Source organism: Sminthopsis crassicaudata, chromosome 1 (assembly GCF_048593235.1).
Source record: "Sminthopsis crassicaudata isolate SCR6 chromosome 1, ASM4859323v1, whole genome shotgun sequence".
Classification (NCBI taxonomy): Eukaryota; Metazoa; Chordata; class Mammalia; order Dasyuromorphia; family Dasyuridae; genus Sminthopsis; species Sminthopsis crassicaudata.
Genome location: NC_133617.1, coordinates 373,178,401 through 373,204,154, shown reverse-complemented (window position 1 = coordinate 373,204,154; position 25,754 = coordinate 373,178,401). Strand labels below are relative to the sequence as shown.

Sequence of the window (25,754 nt, the reverse complement as noted above, 5' to 3'; positions counted from 1 at the left end):
CATATATCTTTATTTGTGTATATGCACATATAATCTGTCTATATACATATAAACACAAAATTACTTATTACTACCCATTCCAAAACAAAACAAAAACTTTAGCAATTTAGCATTAACACAAGAAGTAGAATAAAATAATATCTTCAACAAATATGTTTAGTGTTTACTTTGTACAATGTCCTATGCTAGGCCTGGAAGAAAACGATAAATAAGACATAATCCTCATCTTCATGGACCTTCCCTACTAGAACTGGAAGGAGACCTCAGAGATTAACATTCTGAAATGATATGATTGAAAGAACATTAGTTTTGGAGGCAGAGCATATGAATTTGAATACCAACTCTGCTAATGTGTGACCTTGGACAGGACATTTAATTTCTTTGATCAAGTTTATTTGTAAAATGAGAGGTTGGACTAAAGGATTTCTGAGGCTTTTTCCTTTCATACTCTAAGGTCATCACTTGTCTAACCTTCTCTTAACAGATGAGGAAACCAAGTCCCCAAAAGGGATAATACCTTTTTTGTGACTTTGTGTTATTAAAAGGCAAAATTTAGGTTTGTATCCATGTATTCAAAACTCATCTTTTGCTTTTTACAATAGATTTGTAGTTAATTCTTGGAGATGAGCAAAAACTTTTGTGACAGATACATACTGAGCATTCTCTAGGTAGTACACATTTTTCTTTTGAATTTATATTTTATTCTGTCCCATTTATATGTAAAACAGTTTTTAACATTTGCTTTTTAAAAATTTGAATTTCAGATTCAAGCAGATGTATATTCTCCTTCTCCTTCCCTTTCCCCCTTCCATTGTGAAGACAAGCAGCTGTATGTAGGTTATACATGTACAGTCATGGAAAATATTTCTATAAGACATGATGTGAAAGAAAACATAGAACTGCCTCCCCACTAAAAAAAAAAAAAAAACTTCAAGAAAGAAAAGTGAAAAAAGTGTACTTCAGTTTGTATTCAGATATCATCAGTCAGTTCTGGAGATACTTAGCAGTGTTCATCATAGGTCTTTCAGAGTTGTCTTGGATCATTGTATTGCTGAGAATGGCTAACCCATTCACAGCTGATCATCTTATAATTACTTCTTTGTAATTTTGTAGACAATACATTTCACTTTGCACCAGCTCATGGACGTCTTTCCAGGTTTTTCTGAGAGCCTCTTCCTTACCATTTCTTATAACCCAATAATACTCCATATACCACCATTTATTCAGCCATACTCCAACTGATGATCAATTTCCCAGAAAAGACCTGCTATAAATATTTTTGTCCACATAGATCCTTTTTTCTTTTTTAAATCTCTTTTGGGATGACGACTTAGTAGTGGTATTATTAGGTCAAAGGATATCTATGGTTTTATAAGCCTTTGGGCATAGTTCCAAATTGCTTTCCAGAAAACACTCAATTAGTTTACAATTCCACCAAGAGTGTATGAATGTCTCATTTCCCCCATATCCCCTCTACCACTTTTCATTTTCCTTTTCTGTCCAGTTAGCCAATGTAATAGGTATGTGGTAGTATTTCAGTTGTTTTAATTTGTATTTCTCCAATCAATAGTGAGTTAGAGCATTTTTAAAAATATGGCTATAGGTAGCTATAATTACTTCATCTGAAAACTATTTTTAGATTTTGACCATTCATCAATTAGAGAATGACTCGTATTTTTATAAATTTGACTCAGTGCCCTATAATGTTTGGAAAATGAAGCCTTTATCAGAGAAACTTTTGTGTTTTTGTGTGTGTGTGTTTTTTTTTTTTTTTTTACAATTACTATTGTTAACTTTATTCCCCCCTCACTGTTTATTCTATTCTCTCTCTCTCTCTCCTTTCACCATGTCCCCTTCCCCCTATAATTCTTTTGCTTCTGACTACTCTCTCTCCCAATCTCCCCTTCTTCTATTACCATCACCCCTTTCTCTTATCCCCGTCCCCTCCTACTTTCTTGTAGGGTGAAATAGATTTCTATACCCAGTTGGGTGTGTATGTTATTCCCTCTTTGAGAGTAAAGTTCACTTATTCCTCCTTATCTCCCTCCCTTCCCCTGTACCATAAAAGCTTTTTCTACCTCTCCCTTTCCCTTTCTCCTAGTATATTCCTCTCTCACCCCTCAATTTTATGTTTTTTAGACATCATCCCTTCACATTCACCTCAAACTTGTGCCCTATGTCTACATTTATTCATTCTAACTATGCTAATAATGAGAACGTTTTTATGAGTTACAAATATCATCTTCCCATGAAGAAATTTAAACCTTTACTTTAATCTTTAACCTTTCTTTACTTTACCTTACTAAGGTGAACATTTATTTTATTTTATTTTATTTTTCTTTTCTTTTTTTTTTTCCCCCCTGAGGCTGGGGTTAAGTGACTTGCCCAGGGTCACACAGCTAGGAAGCGTTAAGTGTCTGAGATCAAATTTGAACTCAGGTCCTCCTGAATTCAGGGCTGGTGCTCTATCCACTGCGCCACCTAGCGGTCCCTAACATTTATTTTACCTTACTAAATCCCTTGATTTTCCTTTCTTGTTTTCTTTTTTTATGCTTCTCTGGAGTCTTATATTTGAAAGTCAAATTTTCAATTCAGCTCTGGTCTTTTAATCAAGAAAGCTTAAAAGTCCTCTATTTCATTGAAGGTCTATTTTTCTCCTGAAGGATGATACTCAATTTTGCGGGTAGGTGATTCTTGATTGCAATCCTAGCTCTTTGCCCTCCAGAATAGCATAGTCCAAGCCCTCTGATCCTTTAATGTGGAAGCTGGTAAATCTTATTTTATCCTGTATATGACTCTACAATACTTGATTTGTTTCTTTCTGATTGTTTGCATTTTTTTTTTCCTTTTTGGTGAAGCTATTGGGATTAAGTGTCTTGTCTAGGACCACACAACTAGTGTTATGTTAAGTGTTTGAGATCAGATTTGAACCTAGGTCTTTCTAACTCCAGAGTCAGTATTGCACTTTATAGCTGTCCCTGCTTACAATATTTTCTTCTTAATCTGGAGGTGTGGAATTTGATTATAATATTTCTGAGAATTTTAATTTGGGGATCTCTTTCAGGAGGTGATTGATGAATTGTTTGAATTTCCATTTTGCCCTCTGGTTTTAGAAAGTTTACAATTTTCCAAAATATTTCTTGAAAGATATTATCTATCTAGACTCTTTTTTGTGGGGAGGATCATGGCTTTCAAATACTCCAATAATTTCAAAGTTATCTTTCCTGGATCTATTTTTCCAGGTCAGTTGTTTTTCTAATGAAATATTTCACATTGTCTTCTATTTTTTTCATTCTTTTGGTTTTGTTTCTTAATTTCTTATAAACTTATTAGTTTCCATAGGCTAAATTCTAATTTTGAAGAAATTATTTTCATTAGTGAGCTTATATACTTTCTTTTCCATTTAATGAATATGCTTTTCTTCTCCCTCTCCCTTTTTCCTTCTCTCCCTTCTTCCCTCTTCCTCTCCCTCTTCCTTCTTTCCTTTCCCTTCTCCCTTCTCCCTTTTCTTTTTTTTTCCCCTGAGACAATCTAAGTTAAGTGACTTGCCCAGGGTCACACAGCTGGGAAGTGTTAAGTGTTTGAGGCCAAATTTGAACTCCGGTCCTCCTGACTTCAGGGCTGGTGCTCTATCTACTGTGAATATGTTTTTTAAGACATTCTTCTCATCATTGCATTTTTTTTGTACTTCCTTTACCATTTGGCTTAGTCTGTTTTTAAATGCGTTATTTTCTTCAGCAATTTTTTTTCTGTCTTTTTTACCAAACTGTTGACTCATTTTCATGATTTTCTTGCACCACTCTCATTTCTCTTCCCAATTTTTCTCCTATCTTTCTTACTTGATTTTCAAAATCCTTTTTGAGCTCTTTCATGGTCTGAGACTAACACATATTTTTTTTCTTGGATGCTTTGGATATAGGAGCTTTAACTTTATTTTTTTTTCTGAGTATATATTGTTGATCTGCTTATCATCATGGTAACTTTCTGTAATCAGATGATTTTTTTTGTTGTTTGCTCATTCTAGCCTATTACTTGACTTTTAATTCTTTTTATAAAATAGGACTCTGCTTCAGGGTGGAGGGTCCTTTATTCCAAGCTTTAGAGCTTTTGTCCAACTATTTTAAGCGATACTTTCAGGGACCTGTAAGTTTTTATTTCTTCTAATATAGTATGATCTAAATAGAGGTGTATTTACTATTCTCTTGATCTGTGCTCTGATCTGTGAGTACTCTTTTCTACCCTGAAACTGTAAGGAAGGCCTTTCTTCACTGTGGTCTCAAGCTCTGTTGTGCTAGTGTTCCTCCTTATTCTGGTACTGCCATCCAGGATTGCAACCTGGATTTAAGTGTGGGCAAAACATCAGAGTCCTGCCTTGTACTAGCAAAGAGACTCCTATAATCTCCTTCTGACTGGTTGTTGGACTTCTTATTGTCTGTGAACTGAGAGTTCTGAAAGCCACTGCTGCCGCTGCTGATCCAGTAGCTCCCAACACCCACTCTTGGTTTGCTGGGGCCAGGACTGTGCTGCCATTGTCTGTGCTGGACCGAACAGTACTCTCAACCCCAGGGTAACAGGCCTTTCCTGCTGACATTTTAAGTTATCTTGGGTTAGAAAATTGTTTCCGTTCAACTTATTGCTGGTTCTGATGCTCTATAATTTGTTTTTAGTCATTACTTAAAGGTTTTTGGGGAGGTTTGTGGGAGAGCCTTTATGCTGCCATCTTGGCTCTGGGCAGTATGTTTTTGTTTTTTTTCCTCTGAGACAATTGGGATTAAGTGACTTGCCCACGGTCACACAGCCAGGAATCGTTAAGTGTCTGAGACTAGATTTGAACTCAGATCCTCTTGACTTGAGGGCTGGGGCTTTATCCACTGCGCTACCTAGCTGCCTCATGGGCAGTATTCATTTTTAAAAGGTAAAAGCTGTATCTAAACTATTTATTGGATATCCCATATTTTCCTCAAAGCCCAGAATCGTGCTGTGTTCATTAACATATTGTTTGAATTAATGGACTGAATTCTATCAGAATATTTGTTCTTTCTGTTTCACCTAAGTCATTTGTTTCATTTCTTCTTGATCTTCTCCAGTATTTGTATTATATGGAGATAGAGACCAACATGTTCCTTATTGGGACCTTTTGTTCATATATTCGTTCAGCAGACATTTATACTAAATGTATCAAATTATCAGATATTGTGGGGAACTTAAAAGAAGAGGAAAATAACTGTGTATCTTCAATGAAAACACAAAAGGGTTGAGAGATCCATTTAACTAGCAAGCAAAAATCAGTGCAAGGTAATATCATTTAAACTGTACAAACAAATAAATGTTTAGGGCATGAAATTGAATCAGTTACGGAAGACTTCTTGGAGTAGGTGCCAGGCCTTAAAGATAGTCAAATACATTTGCTATAGCGTCAGCTATAGGACACTGCATGTGAACCCTTAGTAAATGCTATTCACTCACTGATGGATTCAATTCATAGCTTTAATCGGGAACCAGTATAGAGAAAAGCAAATCTTGCTTTTATTGTATGTGCTCAAAATACCCTTGAAGCTACTCTCTTTTTCAAGACTCAAAGTGGAAAAGGTTAGCTTTTATTTGGACTAATCTAGGAGAATTTGATTTTGAGGTCGTCATGCTGCTTAAACTCAACAAGAACATGGGGGAGAGGCCACAAGCCACATTTAAAATCTTACAAACAGATCCTCTTGACAGATTATATGCACTTTAAATGGCAGGCAATTAATCAGCACCAATTTTTTTTTTTTTGATTTTGCAGAGATGAAAAGAACCAGTCCATCATAGTAAGTGGGGAGTCAGGAGCCGGAAAGACAGTGTCAGCTAAATATGCCATGAGATATTTTGCCACAGTTGGGGGCTCTGCCAGTGAAACCAACATTGAAGAAAAAGTCCTTGCATCCAGCCCCATCATGGAGGTAAAGAGTTCTGAATCTTTTTTGTCTTCCTGTCTTTCCTGCTTTCTCCTCCTGCAATATGGCTTTTGTGTGTTGTGATTTTACATAACTGATCACAAGATTCCTTGGAATGTATCAGCATTTCTTATTTTCAAGCCATCTGATAGTTAAAAGACATTCACGAACAGTGAGAAATGTCCATCATGAAATAAGTCATATAGTACAAGAGATAAGTTTTTCCTGGTATATAGTAAATGCTTAATAAATCCTTATTTCCTCATCTTGCCCGTCCCTCTCACATCAAGGAATATATAGTATATATATTGCAAAAATTTTAGATGTTAGCCTAGAAGTAAATAATGGAATGTTAGATCTGGGAAAGGAGTCTTATATATCATCAAATTCAGGAATTTTAATTTTCTTTGCCTCATGTACTCCTTTGCCTTTTTTGTTTTTAAATATTTTTATAAAATAAGATATACAGGATTACAAAGAAAAGCAATTATATTGAAATATAGTTAAAACATTTTTAAATCAAATTCATTTATCCTAAATTAAGAATTCCTAATCAAGTCCAACCCCCTCAATTTGACAGATAAGAAGATGAAATTGAGAAGTAGCTTACCAAGAGCCATTCCCTCCTGAATAGTGAGTTCCTCCCCATTCCATCTCCTGGGTACTCATTGAGTTCTTTTTCATGTGAAAGTCCATTCTCATATGACTGGAGTATGGAAATAAAAGAGAGAAGTAAATTGATATTATTAGAAGAAAGGGAAGAAACGCAGTTTTCTCTTGAAAATCCCTGGTTTTCATCAGAGTTTAACTCAGTTGTTCCCTATTACATACCTTTTCACTTTGATCCATATCCCTCCCCAATTGCTAATGTTTCTCCTGAAAAAAATTTGCATCATTTTTAATCTCTACATATTTTGTATATATTCATATATTTATGTATTATTTTGCCTTAATAGAATATAAGTTCTATAACTTCCAATTTTTACTTTGTTATCTCTAGAACTTAAGCCTGTGTTCTGGCACATAGTAGGTACTTTTTAAATGATTATTCCTTCTACAGAGATGTGTGTGGGTGAGAATATTGCTTCTGATTCCTAGGATGGTTTTTTTCTCTGACCAGTCACAGTATATGATGTTTCTGAGGTATGTGTGTGACACTGTATGGTGTCATTGTGTTAAAATGAAGAGGCAGCACAGGTTATTTAACTTCCTTCATAACCCTGTATACCAGGATATGATTATGCATATTTCCCATAACCATTCTCTTAGTTCCACAAACACAGAAGAACATGTAGCTTAAAGTAATAGCCTTTGATTGTGTGAGAGAACAATCCTCAAAGATACATCCCATGATGGTATCCCAACTATGAGAGAATTATGATCTATAATTATATATTACTAAGAGATCATCAGTACAGATATGAAATAAATGAAGGTTTTCAGGACTGGATGATATGGAAGTGCAATGGAATATAGTATAATGAGACATGATTTAAAAAAAAACAGAGATGCAGAGAAATAAAAAAAAAACCCAAGACAAAATGAAAACTGTATTTTTTATTTCATTCTTCTCGAGCCTTTTCTTTCTGTTAAGTCCTTCTAAATTCTGCTCCATCAGCCCTTTTTGTCTCTGTATCTCTGGAAGTTCAAGGTTAGAGTTTACATTTGTACACACACATACATATATGTACACATATACATACAGCAAACACTATATAATTCATACACATATTTACATACATGTTTAATACATGTAAAACACAAGTATGCTTATATATTTACATGCTCTCACATATACATGTATACACACATATTTGCTTTTCTACTTTTGTCCTGATTGCATTCTGGGCATTCTCTTACTTTCTGAGCAATATTTGCCAATATCCTTATCCTGGGGAGTAGGCTCCAGTTCTAATTAACCAAATTAGTATCCTTCTATATTATGTGTATAGAGGCCATTTTTCCTGGCTTGTAGCTCATCATTTTTATCACAGAGGCATTGCTTCACTGCCTTGCTTTCTGAGCTAACTGCCTTCTATTCATACAGTCTGCAATAGTAAATAATTACACAGTTGTCATTTTCTCCATTGTATTAAATATTTACTCAGGCAAGCAGAATATGTAGACTATTCTGTCAGTTCTATGCTGTATTGTTTTTTCAGTTCAAATCTTTTCTATACTCTATTTACTAAAGGAAGGAACTGATATCCTGTTATTTTATACTTGGATAGTGATAGAGTAGCCTCTATTATTCTTCTGTTCCTCTTAAATGGCTGTCATATTTTCTGACTAGTAGTAGTGGTACATCATGTGATTCTTTTAGGAAGTTACAAAGACAATTATTAGAACAACAAATTCCACCTCAAATTCCATGTGACCTTGGTCAAAGTAATGAGACTTATAGATCTCAGTTTCATCATCTGTTAAAAGATCAGCAAGGTCGTTTATGAGGATCCTTCCTGATCAATATCCAGCTACAATTCTATCACACACACACCCAATTCATTTTCAGAAAATCATGTTATCTCATTCAGGACCCTACTTTTAGGACTCATGGGGAAATTTGGGAAGTATGAGAAATTATGGGAAATATTATAAAAGACTGTAAGGTAGGAGTAGATTTATAGAAGCAGATTCAGAAGAATAAATGACAGGGAGACATCAAAAATAATACAAAATATTTCTTAATATGCATTGACATTTTTCTTAGACTGTTGAAAAGTATTATTTTTTATGTGTGCATTGGTGCTTAGGGGAAAAAAGAATCCAAGAAAGGAAACAAAGAATGGCAAATTTGTCCAATTTGGCACTCTTCTTTAAATATCTTGACCCACAGTTATTGCCAGTTATGGTATTTCAGCAAGTATTTATTAAATATCTACTATCTTAGAGGTCCTAGGATTAGGGAAGGGGGGAAAAAAAGCTCCTGCTATTTATATTTACTGGGTGACATGACAATTGAGTAGGTAAAAAATTATAAGGAATTTGAAATGGGAGAGAGAGCACTAAGAATTAAGAAAATCAGAGAATGCTTCATGGAGGATGTGACAACTAAGCTGAGCCTTGAAAGAAACATCAAGTTTCTAAAAGAATGCTACAGAGAGCTATTTCGAGGAAGATAGGAAAGAGGGGGAGGAAGAGAAGATGGTTTGTGTAAATGCACAAACTAGAAAGTGAATGACCACTTTAAGGGATAGTTTTCTGACTTGCATGTGATTTGTATTTTTTGAAGGAAAGTGTGCCAGGCTGAGGACTTGGTAATTTTTTGCAAAAAGTGTTGAGGAACCATGGAAAGTTCTAGCACAGGCAGAAGCATAATATAGTTAAATGAATTCTGTAGGAAGATTTCTTGGAATTTCTTGGTTTTCTTTGAAGATCTGTATGAAGAATAAATAAGAAAGGGGTGAAGGGAAGCTGAGAAACAAATTAAGAGGCAATAACTATACTCCAGAAAGGAGACAATGAAGGCCTGAACTAAGATGATGGCCATGTGGCCAAATGGTATAATGAAGTTTGAATTAACAAGACTTGGCAATCGATTGCATATTGTGTATGAGAAAGATTGAAGAATTAAGGCTGGACCTAGCAGCTTAAAAACGGTAGTACCATCAGCAGAAACAGAAATTTTTGAGAAGGGCAAGATAACAAGTTGTGTTTTAGACTCAATTTTTTATTTCCTAGATGCCATCCAAGTGGAGATGTCCAAAAGGCATCTTAACATGTCCAAAAGTGATTTCATCCTTTTTCCTGTAAATCCTTTCCCATTGCAAATTTCTTTATTGCTGTTAATGGCACAATCATCCTTGTAGGTATTCAAATTCCTTTATAACCTAACCCTTCCCTTCCAACTTTGCCAGTTTTCTTATATCTTATACCCAGTTATATACTCTTTGATCCAGTGACTCTGGCCTCCTTGTTCTACAAACGAGGAACCCTGCCTTTTGTCTCTGAGCATAGAAACTTCCAAAGCCTTATCTTAAAATGACTAAGGTTGAGACAAATCTGGGAAATATCACCAATGTGGGGCTGAAGATCTGATCAGGACAGCACTGGTAAGAAGCAAGGAATTAAGTATATACCAAATTCTTTTCCCCAGTTATTCTAAGTTATTTTTTCCTTCTTTTCCTCTCTCTCACCCCCTCTGCTGAGTGTCAGAAAGGATTTTTTTCCTCCATAAAGTTCAATTATTTATTAAGGCAAAACCTCCTACCTATAGAATTTATTTATTATCTGAGGAATTTTTATTCTTAGGCAAGCAGCAGAGAATCACAATGGGAGACTACTGTTGTCTAATTTAATAAAAATAAGTTAATATGTTTGTTCTCAGTGGAAATACATAACTTGTCAGTGCTATCCAGAGACATTTATTAAAAAATCTGAAACTGTGGTAGTTGCCACATAAAAAGAGTTATATAGTCACAACCCTCACTCCCATGAAGTTTATAAAATATATTCAAGACATTTCCAAGTTTAAAATTTGCATATAAACTATACAGAGTGGCAAGAATTTTGAACTTTGAATCAGAGAACTTGGGGTTCTCTTTCATTTATTATCTGGGTATGCTGAGGCAAGTCAGATTACTTTCTGATTCCTGTTTTTTCCCCCTCAAATAACAAAATGGAAGTGAGTTGGACTAAATTTCTAACTAAAGTCTCTTTGAATTAGAGTTTTATACACTACACAGTTGTAAGGGAAGTCTAGGCTTGAGAGTGTGTGTGTGTATGTGTGTGTGTGAGAGACAGAGACAGAGAGAGCAGAGAGAGAGAATGTGAATATTTATACTCACATTTTTCCTGGTTTACAAAATGTACTTTTTCTTTGTCAGCAAACATCAAAAGCTTCATGATCCTCTATGTTTTCTTAGCAAAAGGAAGAGTCACATTTTGTTGTATTATTATTATTTTATATATAATATTATTATAATATATTATAAAATATATTTATATATAACATATTTGTTATATAACATACTGTATATACATTATATTATATATTATTATTATTTTAGAAGCATTGACCTGATGATCCTCTAGGGACTCCCAATATGGAATTTTCTATTTAAGTGGTGAATATTGAATGTACAATGTATGCAGTACAAATATTTGTTGAAATGAATAGAATACTTGTAGTTAGAGCCTATTTTTAGGGCCTGGGCTGAGAAACAAACAAACAACAAAAATAGAAAGGTATGGTCCAAAGCATAGGAGAGAGAGAACGCATATTCTCCTTATACTTCCCACTTCAGCATTGCAGTTCTTCTTTGCATGTTAATGTGCTCATTTCCCCCATTAGAATTGGTCCAGCCATTCTGGAAAGCACTTTGGAATTATGCCCCACAAATCATTAAATTATGCATATCCATTTTTACCAAATAATACCACTGCACTCCCCACAAAAGATCAATGAATAATGAAAAGTTCTCAAATGTACAAAAATGTTTATAGCAGATATTTTTTGCAGCAAAGAATTTAGCTAAGGATTACCATCAGTTGAATGGCTGAAGAAATTATAATATAGGAATATAATGTAATATTTGTTGTAATATAAAGAAATAAAAGACAGTTTTGAAGAAACCTAGTAACACTTATATAAAATAAATATAATACAACAAATAGGACCATTTATATAACAACATTATAAAGACAGAGAAACTAAAACTATGATTGATACAGTGACCAATCATGATTCCAGAGGACTACTAATGAAGAATGTTACCCATCTACTGACTTAAGCGATAAACACACAATACAGAATAACCCATATTTTTGGACATTTAATTCAAGGGTTTTGCTTTTATTGTTTTTGCAATAGGAGAGGAATAAATGCTTTTTATTTGAAAATGGCTTTCATCAAAATTAAAAAATGTTAAATAAATATAAGCTCTTTCACAGTAAAGATTATCTACTATGTTTTTATTTATGTCCCTAGCACTTAGCACTGTGCCTGGTCCACAGCAAGTGTTTTACAAATACTTTTTCTCACTAGCTATATTTATCAAAATTCAGGATTAAAAAATAATTGCCAGGGTCTTTGACCCCAAATTTGTACCCTACAAGTAAGCATTAATATTAATATTTAGTATGCTTTGAAACTTGAAACTAAGTGGGGAGATCTTCACAAAGATTTTAAACTTTTATTGTTCTGGGAAATGTCCTTTGATTCATTCCTTATTGAATATCATTTGGAGGAAGAAAAATTAGCTTTAACTTAAAGAATTCCAGATAGACTTTGAAGAAAAGGATGAAGCAAAAGAAGTGAAGAGCCATATCATTCACAAAATCCAAAAAAAATCTAATTTTTCAAAGGAAGTTGAGTTGAATTGACCTCTTCATATTTCAAGAGTACACTAACAGGCTTAGCCATTTCTTGAAGTGCTATGATAATGCCAGATATGTAAAAATCAAGTGCGAATTTAGTTGGTGATGATATTCCCTCTGAACTGTGATAGTGACATTCATGTAATCTTATCATAATTTCTACAGTCTTTCTACAGAAGCATTCAGTGTAGAGTTTGATTCAGGGGTGACTTCTGATTATTGTACTAAATGACAGATGTTTGAATTTTAAAAGGTTAAGGAAAGCTTCAGATTATCTCTGCTGATCCATGATTATTTATTTGTCAGAATAGGTCTCTATCCTCATTTTGTTTAAGAACTCATCATCATGCAGAAACTGATTCATTGATTATAAAATACATTGGTTATCAAACAAATATTAGTGATTGAGGAGGGAGAAATATCTATTATATCACTAATAAGTTGGTGAAAAGCACAGAATTGTTCAAAGATTACTGAACTGGCTTCTGGTTTCTCTTCTCTCTTTCACTTGATTTATCTGAATCTAAATTTACTTATTGACAAAGATTCCTTTCAGTTCTAATATTTTATAATTCTACATAAGAGAAATTATCAATAGGCAAACTATGAAGTGGACAAAGTTTGTTTATGGTGATCTCTACCTTCCTTCTCTTAAGAAGCTAACGTGATTTTTCTTGAAGCCTAAAAAAAAAAGAAAAAGTCATCTACTTTAATCATTTTTTTATCCAATGGATGATTCTCCCAGGCATTCAACATTCCAAACAAGTGGATATCTTCAGTGAAAGGGAATTCATTAGTTCTTGACAAAACTTATTTTTATTTTTTGGACAGCTCTAATAAGTTTTTTCCTTGTATTGATCCTATCTACCTTCCTTTTACTCCAACCCACTGGTACTCTTTCTAATCTTTTGAGTGCCCTTAAAATATTCAAGATAGTAAAGTTTTCTTTAAACCAAATATTTCCTTTAGTTACTCCTTATATGACATAAGACCTGCAGTTAATTCATCAATTAATATTAAGCACCCACTTGAACAGACTAGGAAAAATTGAGTACTAGGAAAAATACAGCACTAAATAAGCCAGACTGTACCAAAAAGGTGCTTAAAATCTAGTAGGGGAGTATTCTCCCTATTTTGGCTTGCCTTAAACTTGATCCTAAGTATTTTTCCTTTTAGCAGCACTCCCCATATGGGTATAAAGTTTATGAAACCTGGCAGGTAATAGTCATGATAAGGAGGAGAAGGAAAGTGAGCATTACTCTAGTAATTTTTTTACTTTTTTATTTTATCTTTTTAAGTAATATTTTATCTCCATAACAATCCTGTGATTCTATTAGCCTACTTTACAAATAAGGAAACTGAAGCAGACAGAGGTTAACTGCATCAGTCAGTAAGTGTTTATTAAGTACCTACTTATATTCTAGGCATAGTTCTAAGTATTAAATATACAGAGAAAGGCAAAAAAAAACTGTCCTTGCTCTAATATTACTCACAATCTAATGGAAGAGAGAGACAACAAGCAAGCAAATATGTACAAACAAGGTATATACAGAATAAATATGAAATAATCAGTGGAAGGAAGATTTTAGAATAAGAGAAGTTGGAAAAGTTTTCTTGTAGAAGATGGAATAGAAAGCAGAGATGAGGAAGGAAAGCATTCCAGGAACAGGGCTTGCCAGGTCAAATACCCAGAGGCAAGTGGAGCTTCTTACTTGTAAAGCTTCAAGGAAGCCAGCCACTGAATCAAAGAGTACACGGTAGGATATAGGGAATAAGAAGATTGGAAAAATAAGAGGGGGAAGTTAGGTTATGAATGTATTTGAATGCCAAACAGAAGATTTTGTTTTTGATCCTGGAGGCTTTAGGGAGACATTAACATTTATTAAATAGAAAAGTGACATGGTTGGATCGGTGTTTAAAATAAATTCTTCATTCAGTGGAGAGAGATCATGCAATTAAGCAAGTTGTTAAGGCAATATTTGAACTTGGGCCTTCTTAATTCCAAGTTCAACACTGTCCTCTGGACCACATAGTTGCCCATTTTATACTTAATATTTGCATGGATCTTTTCTCATCTAACTGTGACTTGGAAGGAAGTTGAAAAATTCATTTATACAAGGTATAAATAACATAATAGCTTAAACTATTCCTCCTCTTTGGACTATTTTTATTTTAATAGTAGACAAAGCCATAGAAATGAATCTGCCAGAACTTTGGTGGGAGTGGTATACTGGTGGGAGAATTATTTAAGAGGACATGGACTTTCCCCTTGTCTCTTGAGGTGTACCATGTTAACAGTCTAGCTATTTTGCCTTCATAGGCCAGTCTTGTAAATAAATGGATATTTATTATATATTATAATATCAATATGCCTAGTTATTTAACCTTTCAATGCCTTAGGCAGCTCTTTAAGGTGCTGGAAGGGTGTCAACTTGCTTTGGTGTAGGAGTCTGCTTCTTCAGGGAATTTAATTCCCCAGTAATTCCTGGGAAGGAAATCAGGAAAGACTTCATGAAGGCGGCACCAACCACTTAGTTTGAATCTTAAAGACAATTTCAGCAGTGTATCTTTTGATTATTCCACTACCTCTGCAGATTGGGGTGATCTGCAAGGTTTACCTAATAGGCTTTTACTTTTGATGGGGCTTTTTTAGCCAACATGGACTTATATTTCACATGACTTTACATGTATAATTGATATATTGCTTTCCTCCTCACTGGATAGGAGAAGGGGACTAAAGAAAAGAACAGAATTTAGAACTCAAATTTTTTAAATTAATAAATTAAAATTTCTTTTTTTTGGCAGGGGAAAAAGTCAACCCTGTGTTCTGGGTGCCATACCTAATAGTCTGTTTATTGGCCTAGACCCTAGTATGAGCTTCTGAGGAGATTTTGGACCATATTTTTCACTGTGAATATCAAAACCTGTACCTTTGATTTCTTTAATTGGAATGTGGACAAATAAAGCTAGACAAGTATTGATATGAGAAAAAATCTTTGGTAAACCAATGAGGGCTAGAATTCCGTCCTCCTGACTCTACTTCAATGAACTATCTTTGGCAAAAAGCTTGGCTTCTGGTAATACAGTCAAGGTGTTTCTATTGTAAAAGTAAATTGGAGTTGTGTGGAGTGGTACTGTTCTGTGATTCAGTAGAGTGAAAAATATTAATAGATCAGATCAAGATGATGATGTTTCATTATGTACCTTCTTTCCTTCATTTTTCTTATGTTGTTTTGAGGATTCTAGATGCCAAAGGTTAATATTTTCAATCCAGAATTTATTCATTGCATTTTGGGTCTTCTATCTACTGAAGAAGTATATAGTTTTCTTTGGGATTGTTGTTGTTGTTGTTTGTTTGTTTGTTTGTTTTTAATAGGAAGAGATAATAGTGGTATTCACATGAATGCCTTTTAGAGATTATTATCTTTCTGTAGTAAAATTCAAGTTAGAAATAGTGATGGCATGTCCCATTAAAAGTGGTCATAGGATATCCTTAAAGGATTAGGTTGTTTTTTTAAATTAGGAAAAAACAAGTAGTTTAGTCATTAGAAAGATAAAAATAATATTTTTGACTTTTATATAGTTCCATATGAAGTTTTGAAAGTGGTTTACAAATATGTTTTTCATTTGCTACTATATTAGGCATGACACTGCATAAATTTTATAAATTTACAAATTTAGGCACTGATGGGAGTTGCAATGAATAAATTCTTTTCTACTTTGAATCAGGGGAGCTTTTGGCATTTCCTGGTTCTCCCTGTTGTATCCCCTCTCTCAGTCTTAGCTTTAAGTAATTTCCTTATCTTGGCAAGTTTCTCTACTTGATTCAAGAAAACTTCCTTGCTTGGAAAGCATCATGAACTGATGCTGAATGTAACAAGCAGAACCAGAAATACATTGTACACAATAATAGCAAGAATGTGCAATGATCAACTATGAAAGACTTGGCTCTTCTAAGTAGTTCAATGATTCAAAACAGTTCCAATAGACTTTGAATAGAAAATGCCATCTGCATCCAGAAAAAGAACTATGGAGACTGAATGTAAATCAATACATGTTATGCTTACTTCCTTTTTTTCTCTCTCTCCCATGGTTTTCCCCTTTTGCTCTGATTTTTCTCTCACAACATGATTCATAAAGCAATATGTGTCAAAAATAAATATGAATTTTTTAAAAAAGAAAAAAACAACTTCCTTAAGTAAATGTGTCTCACTAGGCACATTATCAGTATATTATAAATAGCACACATAAGAATATTATTGTGATGTAAAAAACAACCAATATGTTGTTTTTAGAGAAATATGAGAAGATTCATCTGAAGTGATACAAAATGAAGAAAGAAAACTCAGAGAAACAATATATACAATTATTATGACAGCATAAATGGAAAGAATAACAATTTTAAAAAATGATTGCTGTGAAAATATAATGACCAAGCATGGATCCAGAGAAGTGATATGCAGAAGCAACATACACACAAACATACATATATACACATACACATTCTTTGCAGCAGTGGAAGAATATCTGTAGAACACTAAAAATATTGTCAGCTTTCTTTTATGTTATATAGTTTTGCTACTCTTTTTTCCCCTCTTGTTTCTATGGGAAAAGAATAGGGGCAGAATATATTGGGAAATGTCTATGATGTAAAAACAGGAGCTACAAGTTAAAATTTACTTTAAAAATGACAAGAATAATGCTGTCTACCACTAGTTCAGATGGCATTTAAAGTCTTTAAAGTGATATTTAATATAAGCTATTTTTTAGTATTGCAGTACTATTAGCACATAGTAGCTGTTCAGTATTGGCTAAGTGAATGTTACAGTTTATGCAATAAAAATAAGTGACTTATTTTTGTGTGTTTACAAAGTGCTTTCTTTAAAACAGAAGAAGATTATCTATCTACTGAATATTTTATGGGGAAATATTGGACCAAAGAATTTAAAACTGGAAAAAACCTTAGAAATAACCTATTCCAACCCTATAATTTTTTAAAATTTAACTTTTTCAGTGAACAAAAATCTATTTTCTTTCCTTCCTATTTCACTCCCAATAGAAAAGAAATAAAAAGAAAAACTAAACAAATATGCATAGTCAGGCAAAACTAATTCCAATATTAGTTTTTTTTTTAAACACACATATATACTCACACACATATGCTTTTTTGCTTCACTCTGCACCCTGAATTTATCACTTTTTTGTCAGAAGGGAATAATATGTTTTAATCATTTTGTAGCTGAGGAAACTGAGTCCCAAAGAGGCAATGGGTTCCCAAAGTCACATAGTAAATAGCTACAGCAGTCTTTGAATCCAGGTCTTTTGCCTCCAAAGCCAATGTCCTTTCTATTATGGTTTACTGCCTTGCTTTTATAAGAAGTAATGAATATCTGTCACCTTTGATGTTTTAGATTACAGTTATAGTTTTTTATGTTCAGTTAACTCTGTGATATTTTCAAGCCATTTTGACATACATACCAATCTATTCACACAGTACTCAGTACTGTTTCCTTTGGAAATAAGGACCTGTTTTTTCCTCAATCATCTTTTTAAAAATTAAATTCCTATCTTTAAGGACAGCTAAGTGGCATCATAGTGCACATTCCGAATGTTGACTCTGCAATCAGACTTATTTTCCTGAGGTCAAATTTGGCTTCAGGTACTTTCGACCCTTGTCAAGTCACTTCATCCTATGTGCCTCAGTTTCTTCATCTTTAAAATATGCTGGAGAAAGAAATGGCAAAGCACTCCAGTATCCTTGCCCAGAAAACCCCAAATACAGTTACAAGAGTAATAACTGAGCAATAATTATCTTTAAATCTTATCACCTGTTTCTTTATAAAATCTTTCTTGATAACTTCAATTCTTAGTTACTTTTTTCTCTTTTTTTAAACCACCTTCTTTTAACCTTTCCTGCACATTTCCATATCATTTTTTTAGTTCATATGTCGTATGCCCTAACTACTCTGTAAGTTCCTTGAGAGCATGGACTGTCTTATCTAAAGTTTATATGTTTTAGCATCTAGCATAGTATAAGTTTTTTTTTTAATAAATGTTCCATAGCATGGGTGTCAGACAATCAATACTGTTTTCTGAGTGATTTTAGATTGGTACTAAAATCTCTCTTAAAGTTGGGAAATGATAATTGGTGTTTTGGGAGCTTCTTGAACACATTAGGAAGAAAAGGTGTGAAAATAGCAAGGTGTTTTACAATTCTTGTGAAATTCCCTTTTCATATTATATTTTGTAGTCTGTGAAATTTAAGAAATTATTTTTTTTATCATTGCCCAGTGACTATAGCCGTCACTGCCCAGGAAAGGATCTTGATGGGTTTTCTTTCTCTCAAATCTTGTCATTCCAAATTTGTTTGTACTGACAAGAGTTATGTGGATAATGATGAGGAGTAGAGGAAAATGCAGCATAAGGCTGATAGCATTTTGTATTTTTCTGTCCACTTTCAGGAAGCTTTGTAGATGAATTTGACAGGATGACATTAAGAGGGAAGTGTGGTCCAGTAGAAAGAGCAGTGATTATAGTCATCTGCATTGGTTTAAGTTCTAATTCCTGCCTTCAGGAGGTCTGTGACCTCAGGCCATTAGTGAACCTATTTTTAAGTAAACCCTATGCTGGCAGGGATAGTTCCTCATCTAACTTTACATTATATCTATTCTGAACTTTTGAGGACTTAGTATAGTACCTGGTACAGAATAAGGAGTTGGTAGTGTAGTTACTGGAGCACTGGACCTAGAGTCAGAAGGACCTGAGTTCAAATCAGCTTCAAACACTTAGTAGCTATGTGAACCTGATCAAGTCACTTATCTCTGCTTCAGGAACTTCAACTGAAAAGTAGGGGTAATAATAGTATCTGTCTCAAAGACTTGTTCTGAGGGTCAAATAGGTAATATTTACTAAAAAAAAAAAATTAGCACAGTGCCTGCCATATGATTGGCACTGTAGAAATACTTATTCCTTCTTCCCCTCCCTAAGTGCTTAATAAATTACTTATTGCCTTGATTTTACATGTCTTTTCAGTTCTTAAAACAGTGCTCTGCTCAGTAGATACCTAATAAATATCTATTGAATTGATTAAATGAATTGCGTGAATTGGGGTAACAATAGTCAGACTACTACCTTCAACTGTGAATAGGATTGTAAAGAAGTCCATTTTTCAAGTGAAAAAAGAGCAATATAAATGGGAGATGATATATATAAAATTGTATTTCTCTAAAATGGCATCTAAGTCCAAAGACAGATAAGATTTTGTTTTTCTTTTTTAAATGTTTTATCTTCTTTTCACTCAGGCCATTGGAAATGCTAAAACCACTCGAAATGACAATAGTAGTCGCTTTGGAAAATATATCCAGATTGGATTTGATAAGAAACACCACATTATTGGAGCCAACATGAGGACCTACCTATTGGAAAAGTCCAGGGTTGTCTTTCAGGTGAGTGATGCCATTAAGGGCTTTGTCATAGAGATCTCTAAATGCAATTAATCAGGAAATATTTACTAAGAGATTGCTATGTGCCAGGTTTGTTCTGGATGCTGTGGATACAACAAAAAATATCCCTGTCCAAAGAAGACTGTATTGCATTAGGAAAAATATAGTTCTGTGAAAATTTATATATACATATGTTTATATATTCATATGCATAAAAGTTTATATATGTGTGGGTTTACATATATATGTATGTATGTATAAATAAACCTTTATGTGACTATATTTCTCCCAACATAATATAACCTCCTTTAAGTAGGAGTCATTTTGTTTTTGTATTGTTATTCACATTCATGGCAAGGAGAGAAAGGGGGGAGAGGAAAAGAGGGGGAGGAGAGGGAAAGAGGGGGAGAGAGAGGAGGAAAGGCAGAGGGAGGAAGGCAGAGGGAGGAAGGGAGAGGGAAAGGGAGGGAGATGGAGAGGGAGGGAGGGAGGGAGGGGGAGAGAGAGAGAGAGGGAAGGAGAGAGAGGGAGGGGGAGAGAGAGAGGAAAGAGAGAGGAGAGAGAGAGAGAGGAGAGAGAGAGGAGAGAGAATGAACTTCCTTGAAGGGAGTAAAGAGACTTTTCTAAGTCAAGAAATGAATCCAATCCAGTAGTGAAAAAGGGAACTCATCATTCAGAGAACTGAAGACAATTAGGAAATGTTACAAGCTTCCTTCATTTAAGGCAGAAGCATAATCATTGACTCTAACCTTCACCAGTGCTTCAGTTTCTTTTTTTGTAAAATGTGAATAATATTATAGATAGTATTATAACCAAAATAGCATGGTATACCACCCATATAGACATAATTCACATACACACACACACACACACACACATCCCAAAATAATTCCCTGGAATGGGGTGACTAGGAACTAAGGAGATCAGTGAAGGTCTCCTCATGTAGGAGCTGAGTTCTATTAGAAAGCTAAAATAAAGAAGGAGGAGATTGAAGGTGAAATTTATTCCTGAAATTCAGAGCAGCCTGTAGAAAGGCATGGAAATAGAGATGGAATACTATGAATACATCATAGTAAGTCAGACTAGTTTGCCTGCAAAGTAAATTAAAATAAGAAGAGGTATATGTCCTATACTGGAAAAGGTGAGCTAGAACCAAATTGTGAAGGACTTTCAAAGCCAAATAAGAAATCCATCTTTTATATTAGAGACTATAAGGAGCCATTGGAGCTTTGTGAGCAGACAAGTGATGATGCTTTATATATCACTTTATATGCATATCACACACACACACTCACACATCACTTTGATGGTTGTTTGAACAATGGGTTGGAAAAGAGATTGGAGGAAGGAAATTCAAGTACATAACATTGTGTTAGTCCAGGCAATAGGTTTTTGAGAGAGTAAACTGAGGTAGTAGATCTGCCAATGGAGAGAAGATATTATTAAATTATTAGAGCTATAGAATAGAGATTCTTTTTTAAAAATTAAAATATGTATTTTTAGTTTCAAATTCTCTCCCTCCATCTACCCCTTCCCTTTTCATCTGAAAGGTCAGAAATGTGATACCCATTATACATATGAAGTCAGGCAAAACATGTCCACATTGGCCATATTGGGGGGAGGAGGGAAAATGGAAAGCAAGAAAAAGAAAGGAAAAAATATGCTTCAATCTGCATCCACCAGTTCTCTCTGGTGATGGATAACATTTTTATCATCAGATTTTTGGAATTATTGTGAATTTTTGTATTGATCAAAGTAACTAAGTCTTTCACAGTTATCATTGTTACAATATTGTTGTTCTTGTGTAGAGTATTCTCTTAGTTCTATAGAAAAAGATTTTTAATTTGAAGTTTGTGGACTTATTTTAAAATATTTTGATTATTGCATTTCAACTTAATAAGCTTCCTTAGTAATCCTCTATGTCTCTTTACATATTTAACAACCTAATTTTGAAAAGGAGTCCACAGGCTCTAGCAGACTGCCAAAAGAAAAGAGAGAGAGGCAGAGACAGAGAGACAGAGACAGACAGAGAAACAGAGATTGTTTAAGAATACTTTCACTGGAGATAATGTTGACATACAACTTATAAATGGACTAGATATGGGGGAACATGAAGAATGAGAGTCAGAGAAAACTGAGGTCATGAACTTGGGTTACTAGAAGAATGATGGTACCCTGGACAAAAATGGATATGTTTGAAAAAGAGATAAGTGGGTAGAGAGTTCAAGAGGGAAGAAGAATGAGTTTTTTTGGACCTTTTGAGTTTGAGGTAACTTTGGGAAAACAATGGGACATGTTTACTAGGTAATAGGTAAAGAGAGACTGGTGCTGGTTGTTTACATATGGGAATTGTCTAAAAAGAGATGATTATCAGACCCATGAGAGTCAATTTGATAACAAAGAAAAGAGAACCTAGTTCAAGGTTTTGGGTTATACCCAGAGTTAGAGGGCAGAGCATCATAGATATGGAACAGAAAGGGACTCGAGGCCATCTCATCCAATTCTTTTTGACAGAACAATCTGTGACCCAGTGTGGTAATGTGACTTTTCTAAGGTCACACAAATAGTAACTGTCAAAGTTGAATTTCCCCCAAGTTCTTGTTTTTTATTTTCATCCTTCTCTTGGAAAAAAAAAATAGAATAGAAACTTAATTTTTGCTCTATTGATTTTTTTTCCATAGATAATTCCCTCCCAGCCCTCCCTACCACTAGAACTAATCTTTTCCCCTTTGACCACAGAATGTTTTGCATTTGGGATACTGGATTTGCTTTAATACTTTTTTTTCCTGGGTTAGTTTCTATTCATTGCAGTATAGATTTTTCAATTATCTAATATTTTGTGAATGGAGGTCTCTGGCATCTGTGCCAGCCTGGTATATGATAGGTGTCAATGTTTTGGGAATCTGCTTCTGGCAGTGGAGATCCAGCTGGAGCTTGAGACTGAGATGTTCTGGCCCATAAACTTGTAGCTCTTCTGGATAAATAATAAGCTGGGGCCAAAAGGCCAAATGGAGAACCTGAAAAACCTTGTTCTTACTTGGGCTTTTGCCTACCTTACCTCAGGGTTGGAGTTGGCAGCTCTATTCCCTCATATGTTTGGGTTTCATTTCCCAGCAGTGTCTCTGGCACATTTGTGAGCAGTATGCACCCAATGCCGGCTTTCACAATGATTATTTTGTGTTGTGCTCCAATCTCCTTTTTCTCTTCCTTTCCTTTATTATATGGTAGAAAGAGCACTGAACTTGTGCTATCCATTGAGTCATAGGACATGAATTCAAATTTTAGCTAAGTCATTTGGATTTCTCGAGCAAATCATCTCAACTCTTTTGGTTCAGTTTCATCATCTTCAAAATGAAAGTTTGGGTTAGATAACTTCTGAGATCCTTTTCAGGTGTGATGATTTTTATTTTATAATTGATTAGGCTTCATTTGTCCTGATTAAAACTACAGAATGAAAATGAGATACTTTTCATATATTCTGTTCAAACACCCCTGGCATTGCTGGTATCAGAGAACTGTTAAGGAAACAGGGTACAAGATCAATCAATACAAGTCTTGATTTGGGAACTAGCTGATGCAATGAAAAGACAATTCTGTGTGACATTAGGGGATCTTGGTTCAAATCACACTGCTGATGTTCACTACCTCTGTGACAAGTCACTTTACCTCCATATACCTTAAGTTTCCTCATCTGTAGAATGGGTATAATAATAGTATTTATTTCTCAGGGTTGTTATAAGAATCAAATGAAGCAATCATTGTAAAATGTGCAACACTGTATCTCGCATATAGTAAGTGTATAAATGTTAGATTTTATTATTATCATTATCACTTAACTTCTCTTGGAGGTCTCAATTTGCCCTTCTATAAAATGAGAACATTAGACTGGTCTTCTGCTTTCTGGCTCTAGATATATACTCCTATGATTATAGTCAAGGGTAGAACTTGGGGAGAAAAGTGAGTGAGAAGCAGGACAGTTTTACCAAAGTGCTGTGTCAAGGATTACAGGGAATTTTAGATCTGTAATGGAGCTTGACTAAGGGATGAAGTAAGAGGGAGACAGACAAAGAAGCATCACCAAGAGGTGTTATCAAGCAGTCAGAAAAACAGTTGTTCATAGAGTTGGGGTTAAACAGGTGTTTTATCTAGGTGTGAAAAATAAAAATAAAAAATTGCTTATTATTGCTCTGAAATTTCTGTGTAGGATTTACAATTTTGGCTTAATAAAAAGGTAACAAGTTGGAGTTTATTAGTCTAATGATTTTTCCCATTGTTTTGTGGAGTCTGGAGTGTCCCAATATGATGGGAGGCATGACTTTTCAAGTTGCATCTTCAGATGTGCAATAAAAGTTAGAAATGTCCAGCCTTGTCTTTTCCACAGCTTATTGCTGTAATGGCTAAATGTCTTATATACAATGATCTGTAAGTCACCTCCCACCTACCTAGGTAAGACTAATATGACAATATATGCCAGATGTACAGTATGTCCCAAAAAGCTTAGATGCAGTTTTAAGCTTTAACAATTTTAAATAGTATTTTATTTTTCCAAATACATCCAAAGATAGTTTTCAACATTTATCTCTGTAAAACCTTGTGTTCCAAATTTTTCTCTCTTCCTCCCCTGCTAGCTACTTCAACTAGTAAAGCTTAAAATGGCACTAAGATTTTGGGGATAACCTGTATCATAGAGAATACAAAGGTCACCCTACAACCTCTATACCTTCTAGAAGACAGAGATACCAAATTGTTGCATCAGACCAGTTTGGGGGCTGATTTGGAAGGATGAGAATTCAGTATTGTTCAACCAGTCAACAAGATGTGGAGTTCCTTCTGTGAGCTTAGTCCTGTGGTAGGCTATGGTGGGGAAACAAAGAATCTGTATTCCTTCTGTCAAAGGGTTTGCTGTTAACTGGGGACAGAATACTTACAAGTATCAAGTAGAAGACACATTATTGCTAAACTATGTGATGCTCATTCTAAGTATGGTGAGAATTTCAAAGATCACAAGATCCCAGAACTGGAAAGGCCCTCAAAAGCCAGTCCCCTTCTCTTCTTTGGCAAATAAGAAAACAGGCCCAGATACATGCATTGATTTGTCCAAGGTCACACAGGTAGTGCCAAAATAAGGATTTGAATCAGATCCTCTGATTACAATTATCATATTTCTTCTATCACCCCACACCCTCTCTGCCTCAGAAGGAAGAAGTCATTTTAGCTAAAATAGTATGGGAAAGCTTTATGGCAGTGGTGGTCATCATTAAGTGAACTCTTTTAGGCACAGAGTGCAGCTCTACATTTGGTTCTCTTTCATCTGAGTGCTTGAATATTTGATAATCCTTTCTTTCAAAAGCCTTTCTTTTTTGCTGTCTCTGAAGTGTGGTGGTGATGATGATGATGATGATTGATGCTGATGCTGTTGTGATATATGTTCCTCTCTATTGTGCCTGACTTTTTTGACCCCATTTGGGATTTTCTTGGCAAAGATACTGAAGTGATCTTGCCATTTCTTTCTCTAGCTCATTTTACAGGTGAGACAAACAGGGTGAAGTGACTTGATCACATGGCTAGTAAATTCTGAGGCCAGGTTTGAACTCAGGAAAGCCTGACTCCAAGCCTGGCATTAACCAGGGTGTCATCAAGCTGCCCCAGCTGCTGGATAGTAAATTTTAGGATTTTTTCCAGATGCAATTGCTTATAATATTTGAAAGCTCAGAGAAATAGATCTGCTAGATTCCTTTCTTGCTTGTTTTTTCAACAAGCTCCAGCTCCTGGTTATCATTCTCCTTGGAAGTTATCACTTGCAACATTCTCTATCACTCTGCTTCTCTTATGGGGCAGAACACCAATTCTCTCTAATCAGCTTCTGGGGCCTATTTCCTCCTTCCTTCTTAGTTTTGATTTATGATAGTGTTCAATGTGGCTTTGCCAACTCTGGCAACAGCTTAAGCAGCGGCAGCAGCATCTCTAGAATTTTATAGTGCTTTAAGCTTTGTAAAACACTTTATACACACATATACACACATAGCTTACTATAAGTGTTACTTAGGTATCATTAGAGATG

The 25,754-nt window shown here is 34.7% G+C and overlaps 1 protein-coding gene across 2 annotated transcripts in view; it reads left to right on the top strand.

The window, feature by feature from the left end:
• MYO5B (myosin VB) overlaps positions 1-25,754 on the top strand; it is a 500,991-nt gene that overhangs the window by 249,855 nt on the left and 225,382 nt on the right. For both annotated transcript variants that reach the window (XM_074279362.1, XM_074279363.1), the window contains exons 5-6: positions 5,783-5,939; positions 19,553-19,696. In XM_074279362.1, coding sequence (XP_074135463.1) covers positions 5,783-5,939; positions 19,553-19,696 — 301 coding nt within the window. The remainder of the gene's footprint in view (positions 1-5,782; positions 5,940-19,552; positions 19,697-25,754) is intronic.